The sequence below is a fragment of the Meleagris gallopavo genome, chromosome 9 (assembly GCF_000146605.3).
Source record: "Meleagris gallopavo isolate NT-WF06-2002-E0010 breed Aviagen turkey brand Nicholas breeding stock chromosome 9, Turkey_5.1, whole genome shotgun sequence".
In the NCBI taxonomy this organism is placed as follows: Eukaryota; Metazoa; Chordata; class Aves; order Galliformes; family Phasianidae; genus Meleagris; species Meleagris gallopavo.
The window spans coordinates 9,000,611-9,015,847 of NC_015019.2; the positions used below are offsets into that span (position 1 = coordinate 9,000,611).

The 15,237-nt window shown below is 34.5% G+C and overlaps 1 protein-coding gene across 3 annotated transcripts in view; it reads left to right on the forward strand.

Moving 5' to 3' along the window:
- RPS6KA6 (ribosomal protein S6 kinase A6) overlaps positions 1-15,237 on the forward strand; it is a 40,223-nt gene that overhangs the window by 17,200 nt on the left and 7,786 nt on the right. The window contains exons 7-20 of one of the 3 annotated variants that reach the window (XM_010715254.3): positions 2,690-2,796; positions 3,052-3,089; positions 4,117-4,259; positions 5,023-5,093; positions 6,106-6,194; positions 6,660-6,724; positions 8,611-8,713; positions 9,212-9,336; positions 9,627-9,752; positions 10,383-10,472; positions 11,116-11,274; positions 11,686-11,847; positions 12,319-12,395; positions 14,040-14,157. In XM_010715254.3, coding sequence (XP_010713556.1) covers positions 2,690-2,796; positions 3,052-3,089; positions 4,117-4,259; positions 5,023-5,093; positions 6,106-6,194; positions 6,660-6,724; positions 8,611-8,713; positions 9,212-9,336; positions 9,627-9,752; positions 10,383-10,472; positions 11,116-11,274; positions 11,686-11,847; positions 12,319-12,395; positions 14,040-14,157 — 1,473 coding nt within the window. Of the gene's footprint in view, positions 1-2,679; positions 2,797-3,051; positions 3,090-4,116; positions 4,260-5,022; positions 5,094-6,105; positions 6,195-6,659; positions 6,725-8,610; positions 8,714-9,211; positions 9,337-9,626; positions 9,753-10,382; positions 10,473-11,115; positions 11,275-11,685; positions 11,848-12,318; positions 12,396-14,039; positions 14,158-15,237 lie in introns of all 3 variants that reach the window. The other 2 variants (XM_031554658.1, XM_031554657.1) reach the window with 2 other exon arrangements.

The window sequence follows — 15,237 nt, forward strand, 5'->3', positions numbered from 1 at the left end:
TTTTCCCCCTTGCTGGGAAACTCTTCCCTGGTTACTCTCATTATTCTGGCCATGGTCAAGTTTTCACGAACTTCGTTGGGTTTTCTTTACATATTGCAGAATAACAAGCTGTAACCTTAAATGTTTATTAGCTAGCAGCCTGAGCTTTTCTCTGGTGTCTACAAAGGCCAGTTCTTTTGTCTAAAAATGTTTTGTTGCTTGGAAACCCAACTGAAGTAAGTTAAAATTCAACAATCACTAAAGCAGTTATATACTTCTTGTCCTTGTAGTCAGTGTAGATGCTCCTTGAAACCTGCATCTCTAAGAGATTTCTGCTGCATTGTAAAATAAATCCCAGTGGTTAATCTCACGAAGCTTGAGCATTTTTGAAGGCATTCCTCTGCCATCTAAGTTTGGCATGTAACTGGAGCTATAATTTTTCATTTATGTTGCTTTCTTGAGAGAGAGTTACTGAGGAGGAAATGTGACACAGCCTGCCTCTTCTTTAGATTTGTCATAAAGTATTTTTTGTATTATATGTATTTGTATTACCATGTTTAAATTTCTTTCTTTCTACAAACCATCCATAAAGCTCTAAATTTTTTAATGGAAAATTTTCCAACAACTTTGCATTTAAAGAGCTTTTCCAGTGTTTTTAAAAAAATGTAAATATGGAAGAAGTTACCACTTTTTCCTCATTTAGGAAGTATCTATCTGATTTATTATTTTAATGGCATAGAGGTGGAGGTGTTTGTATCCTCAGTACCTAAGTCCATGAACTCTACCTTCTTCCTATTTAAAAAAAAAAATAATAATAATCAAGTTTTACTGAATGTTTTTGTTTGATTTTTAAGAAAATTGACCTTGTTAGAACATTGATCATCTCTAAGAAATGAGCACTATTAACTTTAAGTTCTAAAAATAAAGGTTAAAAACTTTGTTAAGGGGTCAGGCATGCTGTAGAAAGGGTTATTGGAAGTCTAGGTAGGAAAGGGGTCTGTCTCTGCTTTGACACAGGCTGTCTGATTAGAGAGGATGTTCTCGTAGAGTATGAAGAACTATTTTTGTGCACTAACACAGCTAGGATTACTGACTATACTTAAGTTAAGGGATGCAAGCTTATCCATAATAAAGGTAACTAGGTGGCTGATTCAGCCATGTACTCCCCTCAGGTATAAAGAATTAATGATTGTGAGGTTATTCTTACTAATTTTATACTTTTTTTGAAAACTTCTGTTACCAGTTATGATAGCTTTTAAACATTTGCTGTATGTATGTATAAGAGGAAATGGTGCCTGTTTTCTGTTGTGAAGAAAGGATGTTTTCAAAAATGCCTGGTAATGCAGGCAGATACAAATGTAAATTCCCCACAGTATTTCATACTTTCTATATGAGGATTATTTTAAGTTAATTAGGTTTAGTATGAGGTTATTAAAATGCTTTTGTTGGTGTTGAAGTTCTAATGCGGGTATGGGAGTTTCAACTGTGGAAATTAAATGAGTAGTTAATGAGGTTTTCGTTGGTAAAATTTAATGACATTGACTTGCATTATATTTAATGTAACGCAAAGTAGTTTTTAAATGAAGTTATTATTCCAAGGCTGTGGATTACCACTTAGCATTGTTATATTTTGAGATTTGCATTTTGACTGTTCCAAAGAATAATGTTATCTTTCCTTTTTGGATATAAATGAAAAAGAATCAACATTGCTCTTAAAAAAAAAAAAAAAAAAAAAGTGAAATTTCTTGTGCTGTTTTTGTCATGTAACAACTTTATCATTCATACAGTATGAATAACTGACACTGAAAATTGGAAATATTTTTATTGCTAGTGCAAGAGATTACATATTTATGTGCAATTCAAAGTACTGATCAGTATACTACTAAATCAGTAAGTCCAATGACTGTAATATTAAGTATTATTACTTTGCAGTTGAGATGGCTATTCTTGTTGCTAGTTCTTTTGAGACATGGAGAATAGTTGACTTAATTTTTGGAATTGAATTTGAGGTTTTAAGCTTGAAGATTATTAGTTTACCTCATGCTTTCTAGAACTTGACAAAAGCCAAAGCAGATACAATTATTGTATATGAAAATTAGAAACAACCAGCTGAGTGTTTTAGACAAAAAAAAAAAAAGTAATCACTATAAAATACTCGGTATGCAAGTTCACTTGGTTCTTCAGTGTCTCGGTAGGGCCTTTTAAATTTTCTTAAAAGGACATTAGGCTCTTCAGATCCTACTGCTAATTTTCTCATCCATTATTTTCACAAGATGTTTTACTTTACATACTTCTAATTTTTGTCTGAATATTTTTAATGTCAGTTGAGACACCTGGTGATAATGCCAGAAAAATAGCTGCTTATATAAAAACTTAGATGCAGTGGAAGGCAATGGTGTAGGATTGTGGAATCCTAGAGGTCAGTAACACCAAATACAACAGTTAATTACCTTGAAAACTAACCAATGCTCTGTGGTAACTACAGTTATTTTTAAATATTGCAGATCATTCTTTTACTTGATGGTTATCATGATGATTAGTGTGTATTATCGTATAATATCTGTTAGGTAAATTCCTGAATTATCATTTCATAAGTTACTGCTAAATCTTGTTTTGAAGTTAAGGCAGATAGGAGAATTTTTTTTTTTTAGATTGCAGTTTTAAAAATTGAAGACAAGATCAGAAGGTAAATCTATACAGTTCTTATTAGGTTATGTTTACAGAGGAAGATGTGAAATTCTACCTCGCAGAACTGGCCCTTGCTTTGGATCACCTTCACAGCTTGGGAATTGTATACAGGGACCTGAAGCCAGAAAAGTAAAGTAAAATGTATTTTACCACTATTACGTGTATTTTGCTTGTTGCTTTGTGTTTTCTGCTATAGTAATGTAAAAATTTGAAAATGTTTTGGTAATTTTTTAAAAGTAAAATACATCTGTAACTTAAATGTGATATTGACTTGTTAATTTAATGATGGATGTTGGAGGAGATAAAAATGAACTACTACATTTTAAATGTTACATGAAATATTTCTGTTTATGTCTATTGGTGAATGTGAATTTTAATTTTCAGCATTTTGCTTGATGAAGCAGGACATATCAAGCTAACAGGTAGGTAACATTTATTAGTCCAGCACTTTCTGTGTGTGTGCCTGTGTAAGCTTAGCTAAGAGATGTACAAGTAATAACTGAGATATGAGCCCAATCTGGTTAAAAGTTGCTGGTGGAGACTTTTTCTTTTTATGTTCTTGGTGTAAAAAGGCTTCTAGATTATTATTATTGTTGTTATTATTGTTATTGTGTTTTGGGCTTATCACTGTAAAAAAAGCATTAGAAATTGCAGTAATATGCTTTATAAGGAACAATGGAAATATATCATCTAGAATATACTATGTACAAAAGTAAAGGATTTGAATATGTGGAAAATATAAATGACTATGCATTTCTAAATACTACATTTAAAGTGAAACTAGTATAGATTTCATTTTATGTTTTGGTCTGTAGATACCACTGTTAGATTCTGGGTGAAAAAACTGTTTAAATTCTCAAAGACTTAAATAATGGTGATGGAAAATTATAAAGGGCAACATTTTTAAAATTCTACATAATATACTTAAATTCAATCTTAATTCTTCCTTCCTTCTGAAAGCAAAGACTAATTCATTAGGAATCCTTTCCCTTTTCAGAGAAGGGAATGCTGAGAGCCTTGTCTTGAGAATTGAACTAATGTCGAGGGCCTTTTTCATCATTTAGTAATACAGTCTACATTCTACAAAATGCATTTATTTGTAACATTTTTGTGTATGAATTAAACAGGTAGTAAGTAGGAAACAAGAACTTCTGTTTATTGTAAGGCTCTGAGTATGTAATGTTTAAAATACTGAGTTACTAATATTTTGAGTGGTAACACTGGCTAATCACTACTTTATAGAATGTCTCTGGCATATGGTAAACTAAATTTCTGCTGTCCCTGGATATCTGCAGTATCTTGTTTCATGAAGGATTAGGATAATGTTCTTATGTTCTTATAAGCAAGCAAACAGAATCTGTCAACGCTTTTATTCTGAAAAACTATTTACAGTATTGTTTTCTCTTAAAGTTCTTTACTGGCTGTGTTCTTGTAATGCTGTTGTTGTAGATTTTGGACTCAGCAAAGAATCAGTAGATCAAGAAAAGAAGGCCTATTCTTTCTGTGGTACTGTAGAATACATGGCACCGGAAGTAGTAAACAGGCGTGGGCACAACCAGAGTGCTGACTGGTGGTCCTTTGGTGTTCTTATGGTACTGTATGCTTTGCTGCTTACCTGGCTTAAGGGTCATAAATATGCTGCTGATGTTTGAAGTGAATGAAATAAGGCCTAGAATAGATTTGTCCAGATTTAAGAAAGCTTAAGCGAGGGAGAGAAAAGTTGACAACTGAAGTGCTACTGAAATAGAAACTAATTTGAATAAAACTTTATAGCTGCATAGCACTGTAAGGAATACTTGCTAGGAACCTCAAATCGTGTATATGGTCCATTTAGTTGCTCAACAGTTGTCACAGTGTGAAACTTCAGTTTCTGTATTTATTCTCCATGCTACTTAAAAGAATGGAGTAAAAATGGATTATTAATTGTGTTTTTGTAAGAGTAGTGCCTAGCAGGCTAACTGTAGTGCAGCAGAGCAGTGAGCAGTAATGCTAGCACTTATGTGTTTGCTGTAATGCGTTAGAGCATAGTGTGAAATATACATATTGACATTGAAGTAAAGTACTGTTTTAGAACTTGTTCTTGCTGCTTTCATAGTACAGCAACATCTAAAGTAAGGTTACAGAAGGCATTTTATTACTCTAATTAAAGTAGCTTATGTAAGATATTCCATTTTCCACTATTGTGTAAAGTACTGATTAAAAGCAATTTTTAGATCTGTAGATTTTTTTTTTTTTAATATCTTTTAAAGTTTGTGCCAGTTGCCTAATGTAGCAATGGGAAGAGTACACTACTTAGCACTTTAAGCATCTGGGGGGAAAAAAGTGTTGATTTAGATTAACATTTGTTCTTTTCAGTTTGAAATGCTTACTGGTACACTACCATTTCAAGGTAAAGATCGAAATGAAACTATGAATATGATACTGAAGTAAGTATATTTTATTACACTTTCTGACTTTCTAAAGAGTAATTTAAACACGTGTAACAGCTCTTGCTTGAGAGTATTAAAACTGGCAAAGAAACACAAAAGCTCCCCGCACCCTCATGCACACAGAAATAAGGTTTAGATCCTAGACTATGGAAATGCTGTTGAGTACCTGCAGGAATCAAAATCATAGGGATAAACTTGTATTTTCACTGTAGGTGTGTAATAAAAAATAATAACAGTGCAGTGTATTAGAACAGCATTACTTGCCACTTCTGGTCTTATATATTGCTACTGTTACAGAATTCCTTGTTTTGTAAGCAGTAGTTAATCAGGTGTTTCTTTATGTACATACATGTACAGTGCACTTATGCATTCACATTTTCATATTACATTACCTCAGTTGCCTCGTAAGTTGTCTAACAGGACTAGCTGGGTAAGCTGGTAACTTCTAAGGGAAGCTGTTAGGCAAACGTTCTCACCTTTGTTTGTGCTTAGTTAAAGAATTTCCTTTGGACCACATTCAGAGCCTTGGGCCTTTTGAGGGGATGATAGTTAAGAAAGGGATGAAGGAGCAGCTCTGTTAACATGGTAGTCTGCATTTGTAGTGTTGCTTACTGTGAAAGGTTTGCAGTCTCTTCAGGGGCTAATAGCTCGTCAAATAATTTGGAATTTGAGTTTCTTCAGACCTTATTTCTAGTAGATGGTTTGGTGACAACATACTGGTGACTTGAAGATATTTTTGAACTGCTTACATGTTCCAATATAATTGTTTTACTTAGTTCTAGCATAAAACTTGTTTAGGGGGCTTGGAGAGAGTATTTTTAGTGTGTTTTTGTTTGCTTTTGGTAACCATTGATGTATATGGTGAAAGTGAAAAGCTAATGAGTTAAATGTGTATACTGTACAAGAACTTAGAATAAATCCTTAATGCATCATATAATGCACTGAAGCCTGTATCCACTCTTTTCACTAAGATAAATTTTGTTTTCTTACTTTTTCTGTTTTCCTTTAGAGCAAAACTTGGTATGCCTCAGTTCCTCAGCCCTGAAGCACAAAGTCTTCTGAGGATGCTATTTAAAAGGAACCCGTCAAATAGATTAGGTGGGTCAACTTGTTTGGATCATTGAAATGAAAGTCAATGGACTGAGTTTGTTACTTAAGAAAAGCAGCTGCTGGGGATTTTCCAGACTTTGGTGTTGATGATCAGTAAAATTTGACTTCTGGTGCCATTTCTTGGCAGCTTAGGTCATGAATTCTTGAGTCTGGTTAATGAATTATTATTTTCTTGAACCAGTGACTCTTTTAGCAGTGAGAATAAAACTGACCAAGTATTGACACTCTGTATTTATGGGTTTTGTTTATTCTCATGTACCTCATCAGGGAGGTGAATGTGCTTAGTGAAGTATTTTGTATCCTTGAAATATTTCTGATTTTTAACAGTTTCTATTAAAAAAAAAAAAAGCCTTATGCAAGATTTAAAACAAACAACTAAGCATCTTTGCATGCAATTTTGTTCAAAGACTTTACCCCAAAAGAGTTTTTTAATTGAATATTTTCTTTGTTCAGGAGCTGGTTCAGATGGAGTTGAGGAAATCAAGAGGCATCCTTTTTTTTCTACTGTTGACTGGAATGTAAGTACAAAATGATCTGAATTATAGACATAATAAATATCTGAATAAAAGATAATACAAAATTATCTTTTGTGTATGTGATATAGCTTATAGGTATTTGTATCTGAATAGGGTACAGTAAATACTGCAGTACTGCTGACTGTTACATTCAGGCTACTGCTGTAATCTTCCTTGGCATCTGGAGCTGTAGTGTTTATGGTACACAGTAATTAATTATAAAGTGGGCACTTAATTGTTCAGTAATTAGAGTTGCAACATTCTGAATTTTAAACTGTCTCTTACAACATCTGTAGTTGGTAGAAGGTGTTGGCATTCACTGTGTGCAAGAATCATTCTCTGGAATAAGTGTCCATCTAGTTGAAGCATGTCTCATGTCTTCTGTGCAGGGCACAAAACCTCACTGTGACTGTCGTTTTCTTTGGCTTAACTGTAGTTAGCCGTAGCACATTCCAGTCTTACTAGTCATATTCCACACAGTTGAAGTATTGATTCTGGTGCTCTGAGTTGATCAGACTACTGTCCAAGTTCATGGCTGCTTTCTTATGTTTTTATCACCTTGATGTGATGCCTTTTTAGATGTGTTGCCCAGAAACATTTGCAACAGGTAAAGATACTCTGTAAACACTCCTTTGCTATAATGCCTATGAAAGGGTAGATGGAACAGTTGCTGTGCTGACTAGACTACCTGCAATGCTAGTCAATACTGTGCTTAACTGTTTTAAAGTCTATTGTCATTATCCTTCTCTTCTACTTACTTCTGAGAAGTTGGCTTTCTAGTTGTGTTTATGTAGATCTCCATAGAGAGTCCAGATTAGCAAGCAGACTTTTAAGTAATGGGAGTATTTTATGTGAATATACTTAGTGAGAGAAGGCTGTTTTAAGTTAGCTAGCGTTTTTTGGAGAGAGCTGAGCTGGAAATAAAGACAAGTAAGCAAATTCAAAAACTCTGCAGTTCTAACTCTTGTATTTATTTGGCCATGGTGGTATTGATGAACACTTCTGTGTTTTATTTCATTTTCTTTGGGATGAGTACAGGTCTCTCTTTCCTGTATATTCCTGGTTTTGGCTATGGGGAAGTACGTTCATTACTGAAATATTACCTGCAGAGAGGTCTGACTATGCAAGACAAATGCCAAGAAAAAATGTTCTCAGAACTTCCTGAGCTTAGCATGGGGTTTTGACATCATTTAATGTAAAATTTTCTGTAACTATAAGCTAGACTTATATTGCTGGTTTGTTATCCTTTGGTAAAACATTTTTCTAAAGCCTATTGAGTGAATGAGAAGAAAATGAGAAGCCTTTTATTTTTTTTTCCTCATTTAGGCTTAGTTGAGTAGGTCAGGAAAAACCTGGAATAGTTGCTTTGGGAATTGGCAGTACCTTGCTAAAAGGAATATCTCTGTCACTTGTGAGAGCTGCTTCTATTCTGGGTCCAAGACAAAAGCAAAAACTGTATCCCACATCTTTCCAGTTTGGATATTTTGGGATGGTAAGAGCTGTTTGAAATGGCAATGAACTAGATCTGAGATGAAGATAGAAGTTGCACTATGGGTGTTCATCTGAATAAACGAGAGAAGAACTAGGGATGAGTGGCAGCCTGCTACCGTAGTTTAAAAAGTGCAGACTTGGTAGACAAAACAGATTCAGAAGAGCAAGAAAAGTAGTATTGTTTGACTTGCTGGGTAACAATTCCCCTAACGCTTCAAATCGAAGACACATAAATATAAATTCATTTTTGCATACATTTGTGCTTTTTCTGATTACTGTGTATTATTCACTCTTTCAGAAAACTGTTCTAATACAGTGGTGACGCTTGAGTTGCCTTTACCTTGATGAAACCAAAGTTTCATTCACTCTTAATTAAGACTTTTGTCATCCTACTACAGAAACTGTTCAGAAGAGAAATTCAGCCCCCGTTTAAACCTGCTTCTGGAAAACCAGAAGATACCTTTTGTTTCGATCCAGAATTTACAGCAAAAACACCAAAAGGTAAATACGCATCCACTGTTTTTAAGTTGGTGAATGTTATGGGTTTATAGGGGTCAAATAAAAATTTTTAGTATGGTATTTCCATTGTGTGCTGAATTAGGAGATTGGAGCTGGTGAGATATGAATTGTATGATGTAAAACATAACTCAATACCTTCTTAAGTCACTGTAGCATTTATTATTAGCATAGTATTTTTTTCTTTCTCTCTTTTAATTACTGTTTTTCTAGATGTGATGACAAGGAAGGGGGAAGGCAAGACCAGCTCTGTTATAATGAGAATAGCTGTTAATTTCATCTTAAATCTGTCCAGGCTTCCCTTTCCTTTAGTTTGCTGAAAGAAAGGAAAAAAGACAAAAACAAGGCAGATCGCAGGACAGGAATCTTATTCAATGCATAGTGCCACTATTGTTTTCCTTTCCTCAATCTTTCTTCTAACATGCAAACAGTCAAAAATAGCTTTAAGTTGTGGTCATACTAATCAAATGTGTATGCAACTAGATTCTCCAGGAGTTCCACCTAGTGCGAATGCACATCAGCTCTTTAAAGGATTTAGTTTTGTTGCAACAACTACTGTAGAAGATCATAAAATATCACCACTCACCAACATACTGCCAATAGTACAGGTAAAATTTTTTTGTAAACTTTTTTTCAAATGCCAGAACCTAACATTCGCAGTCTGTTATTTTATGTTGTGGAGTCTGTTATAAAATATTCTGTTGAATCATTTTAATAATGCTTATTTTAACTCCAGAACTGGGGATGTGGGGAGGTGAATCTTTCTGGTGTGAGTATTCAAAAGAAAGCACTGGCAAAAAATTAAAAAAAGACAAAACAAAAAAAAAACCTTTGCTGTTGAAAATAGTACTGTTATAAAGAGTTCCAGATGACGGCTTATATGTGTTTGTTTCTCAAGCAACTTCATGGGAACAGTGCGCAGTTTACTGACGTATATGAACTGAAGGAAGATATTGGTGTTGGCTCCTACTCTGTTTGCAAGCGATGTATACACATAGCTACAAATATGGAGTTTGCTGTAAAGGTATTTTGAATAGATTTCATTGCCTTCTTTTGTAGCAGACCTTAATTTAAATGCATGGGTTCTCCAGTTACTGTAGCTGTTAATATACTGTGAACAATCACAGAATAGTAGGGGTTGGAAGAGACCTCCAGAGATCGTGGAGCCCAACCCCCCCTGCCAAAGCAGGCTCCCTACACCAGGTCACACAAGTAGGTGTCCAGGTGGGTCTTGAATACCTCTAGAGAAGGAGACTCCACAACAATGAGTGTTCTTCATTAAGTGAAATTCCATATAGGCTTCTATAGTTCTTTTTGTTGGTGAAGTTGTGGCGTTGAGGAATTGGTTTTTGAAATTACAGCTTTGAAGTTGAGAATATTGTATTGTAATGAACACACCTGAAGTAAACTAGGTGAGATCCACTAAGTTGGGGCTAGGCTGCAGGGAAGTGATCCTTCAGACAGTTACATCAGTTCCTTTGCCCACTGGAGCAGAATAGACAATGATACAAAACTTAACTGGTAGCAAAGGTGGAACAAGAACTGAGTAAACAGAGATGTGAAGCAGGAAGATAAAATTAATCACTATAAATAAGCATTAAACTTTAGCAATTTTTGAAATTTACCAAGTTTTTTTTGTTACTTTATTTTTCAGATAATTGATAAAAGCAAGAGGGATCCCTCAGAAGAAATTGAGATTCTGATGCGTTATGGACAGCATCCAAACATTATAACTTTAAAGGATGTAGGTACCTTTGTCTCCTACTTTGTTACAAAATATACAATAAATAAACATAGATATAGGGAGTTTATTGGGGCTTGTAAACTTTCTTTTACATAGCAAAATATATGTATTGATCTCTGTATAATTAAGAATTGATTATTTCTAAATCATCTGGATACTAATATTTTCTGAAGATGGTTTAATGAACTTAAATTGAGAATTGATGTACCTGTTAAGTCATATTTTTCTTCTTTCAAATATGTGTTGGCAATTTGAATCTGAAAATACAGTTGCATGTGTCATGTGTATGCAAAGTGTCAGCGTTTAAAAAGCCATCTATGGGAGGGGAAAAGGAATAGAGAACGGTAGGGCTAGTTTCCTCTTACAACAGAAGTTCCTAGACTGAGGAAGTATTATTCTAAGTCATGATTTAATGATTTATTATCTCAACTTCTCAGAGAATAACATATAGGCTTTCTTTATACTTCAGACTTTAAAGCTTTTGAATTATGGATTTAAATTTGACAGTCCCTGCTGTTTGCACTTCATGTTCATGCACATGAATAGGTGAACAGCGTAGTCTATAATTTCCAGATTTTCAGGATCTGCAATTATGGATGATGTGGTTGAATATGTGTGTGTATATGTGCTTGCTCAACTTCAGGTGTATGATGATGGTAGATTCATATACCTCGTCACTGAGCTGATGAAGGGAGGAGAGCTGCTTGATCGAATTCTTAGACAAAAGTTCTTCTCAGAACGAGAGGCTAGTGCTGTATTATATACTATCACTAAGACTGTGGACTACCTGCACTGCCAAGGAGTGAGTGGATCTCTTTTGTCATAGCTTCATTCACGTTGCTTTGAATTAACAAACACATCTTATGTGCTTTTCTTATGGCAGAAAGGAAGATTTGTTATATTTTTTTAAAAAGTAATTAGCAACCCATCCTACCTATTATTCTGCAAGCCATTTAACTTGTACAGATAATGAAACAGACAATATTTGTTCACTTATGCTTATTTGCAAGTTGGTTCTGTTAATTCCATTTACATTATGAGTAGGCTTTGAGTTTAAATTAAACATAATGTTTGTTACTTGAAAGTTGGGTAATAGTGTAGAAGTGTTAATAGGTATACTGATGTAGAGACTATATTTTATAAATAACAAAACTGCACGTACATGTGTTTGTATGTCATCTAAATGATGGCTTTTAAAATTTCTTGTTTAAAGGTAGTGCATCGAGACCTTAAACCTAGTAATATTTTATATATGGATGATTCAAATAATGCTGATTCTATAAGGATTTGTGATTTTGGATTTGCAAAACAACTTCGAGGAGAAAATGGGCTACTTCTAACTCCGTGCTACACTGCAAACTTTGTGGCACCAGAGGTATCTTAAGCTGCCATGTGTCTTCTGTGCTGTTTTTGATGCATCAACTTAACTTAAAAAAAAAAAAATTAAAAAAAACACTTCTAAATAATTAAAAAAAAAAACATAAAAAAACCTGCTAGTTTTCTTTAGATATAGTTATGCACCAGACTTGATTAAGTACTTATATGCTTATAATAAACCTGCTTTAAAAAGGTTAACTTTAAAAGGATTTACCTTCAGGAAATAAGGATGGATTTGAATCTTAAGATAATTTTCTGGAAACAAGAAATATTGTAGATAGTAACTGTAACTTGTACATAGAACAACTAATGATGAAACTTCAACCTATACTGGGACTGACTTATCCATCCATAGCTTGTGCGTGTAGTGGTAGTGGTTTGGGGTTGCATGTGGGGGCTGGAGTTGTTTGCTTTTTCTTCTTGTTTTTTTATAAATGAAAAGTCTCAACACCTTTTTTTTTCCCCCAAGGTTCTCATGCGGCAGGGATATGATGCTGCTTGTGACATATGGAGCTTGGGTGTTCTCCTTTACACAATGTTGGCAGGGTGAGGAAATATTAGCTTTTTTTTCCTTACCTACAACTTCAGCATGCTGCACAAATCCCTGCTTTTATTAAAATTTTAAGAGATTGCTTCACTGATTTGAATGCAGAACAAAAGACATTTAAGTGGAACTGGAAGCCGTGAGTTAAAAAGGCATACAGAAATTAGGTTTATCTTACAGTTAGTTTCAGCACTTCTTTCTTTCCTAGTATGTGGCCAGAGGATGCCAAAGACTTGCTCTAGTTTATGAGAGATAATTTAGTATGTCTAGCTTTCTGTTTTTTAATCCTTCTGCCCCTCCTTTTGCCCACCGTAGTGTCCTTGTAGTCAACTCATGTGTCGTCTTCTGCAGGCTTGGCTCATGACCCTTTATAGAATTCTCTGACTTGTAAGCTTTTAAGTTTTCTAAACTCTAAACATTCATTAAACACTATAAAGCACTTAAACTAATAGCTTTTATAAACTTGCTAATGAATTCTCTTCTGACAGGTATAAAAGTAAGTTTTGTCATACAGATAAATATCTATTGGGAACTGTTCTTGATCATATTGTGCTTTTCTGTGTAAAATCACTACTATCACCATGATTTTGTCATCAAGCTCAGCTCACTGCATGACTGATGTGCAGCCATGCAGATCTTGGGCAGTATGCTGCCTGTGAAGTTAAGAAACATTGTCTGAACAAGAAGAAATGGCAGGTAACAAGAACAGGAGAAGAACAGTCCAGCATGACTTCCTAGCTTTCTATTTTGTTCCCCTTAATTGTATCATTTGAAGTACTAGAATTAAGCTGGCTGGGATACTTCCTAAACACTTGCTGATGATGCTGGTTGATCTTTCTTCTATGTAGAGCTTTCGGAGTGCTAAGATGTGATGCCTTAAGTTTTATTACTTCATCGTGCTGATTTGAAATCTAAGAGGTGTTAAAATATAATTAATCTGAGTAACATTTGATTGTTATTATTAAAACTAACTTGGTATTAGCCTGTGATCATAGAAGATGCCAAAACATTATAATACTTCTGATATTTACATAGTGTGTATTTAAGTAATTCAGGTGTTTTTTGAATTCTTTACAGTAGGAATTTTAGGAAAATAACCTGAATTTACAGAAATCCATTAAGTTATTTAAAAAAAATCCAAACCCAATGATCTTGTTGTGTAAGCCTTACTAACTCTTAGTGTTGGTGTTTTTTGTTTTTTTAATCAATGATATTCTTCCAGTTTTGCCCAGAGATACGTGCATGTTTTGCTTACTCTGTCTAGATGTTGGGAATGTATGTACACTATTACACTAGCCTTACTAGCCTTTCTGTTAATGGGTTTCAATTGCTTTGAATGCTTATTGCATACCATAGTTTTTGTTTTTATGAATAATTTCTGTTTAATTTCTAAGTCTTCACTAGTTAGAATGTGTTATTAAGATAAGAAGTTACAGCATCTTTTCAGTCTCCGTTTCTCATTTATTCTATACAAACTATAATTATGGGGAAAAAGAAAATGTAGTAGCATTTCATCTTTGAAACTGTAAGAATTGATAGTATGTAATGTCTCTGTCAGTGGAATATTTACTCAGAATGATTTATGAGGTTCTATCAATTTCTTAATTTCTTACCTATGAGGTTTTTTTGTTTCTCCCTGTCAATAGCTATACTCCATTTGCAAATGGTCCTAATGATACTCCTGAGGAGATCCTGGTACGGATAGGCAGCGGAAAATTCTCGTTAAGTGGAGGCAACTGGGACACTGTTTCTGATGCTGCAAAGGTATAAATTTTTTTTTCTGCTTTTCTTTTCCCTTTGTAACTTTGTGGTATTTAAAAGAACATCTATTGAATTACTAGAATATATTAGACTAACACAGTAGTTTGCTATTCTTAATTGCAGTATTACAGTAAAGTTTGCAGGTATCTAGTTGTGCCAGAGGAGGTTTAGTTTAGATATCAGGAAAAACTTTCTGTAAAGAAGGGTGTTAAGCACTGGAATAGGCTCCTCGGGAAGGTGGCTGAGTCACCATCCCTGTATGTGTTTAAAAACAGTTTGGATGTGGTGCTCCGGGATGTGATTTGTTAAAATTAGGGTAGTATGGTTAGGTTCTGGTTGGACTTGATGATCTTGAAGGTCTGTTCCAGCCTAAGGAATTCTGTGATTCTATGATTCAAAAGCAGTATCATCTTCATCGTATCAGTCAGAGCAGGTAGCTAGGGCTTAAATCTGATCTTGAAAACCTCCAAGGTTTTTGTGCAACCTGGCCAGGCAGCTCTTACTGTGTAAATGAGGAAAAATCTCCTCTTGGTTTCAAGTAACATCTCTTGTGGAACATCTCTTGGTTTTTCCTAGCCTTAATTCTTTTGGCCTAAGTAAAGGAGTTCTGTTACCTCTCTCAATCTACTTACTGTGCTTCAATCCAAGATGCTGTCAGACTTCTTGAATGTTGAGTCATGCTTGTAGTTCAGCCTGCTGTCCTATCTAGACCTCCATGTCATCTTTAGCAAAGCAATTCCCCAGATAGCCAATCCCCAGCTTGTACTTGGCAAGGATTTCTCCATCCCAAGTGGAGGACTCTGAATTTGTTTTTGTTGATTTTGTAAGGTTCTGGCTGGCTCATAATTCTATCCAGCTGCCAGCCCTTCAATTTACCAACTTCTAGTGAGAACTGAACTAGAAGTGTACAGTAAAAACCTGAGAGTTACACGCTGTTACTTCCCACAGGTCACTAACTTGGGATCTATCTTTCTTAAAATCTAATTTAGACTTTCCTAATCTTTTTAGTCATTGTTTTTATTGGACCAAAACCAGATGTATGTGGTATTGCTTGTATTTTATTTTTTAATTGTATTTTAACTA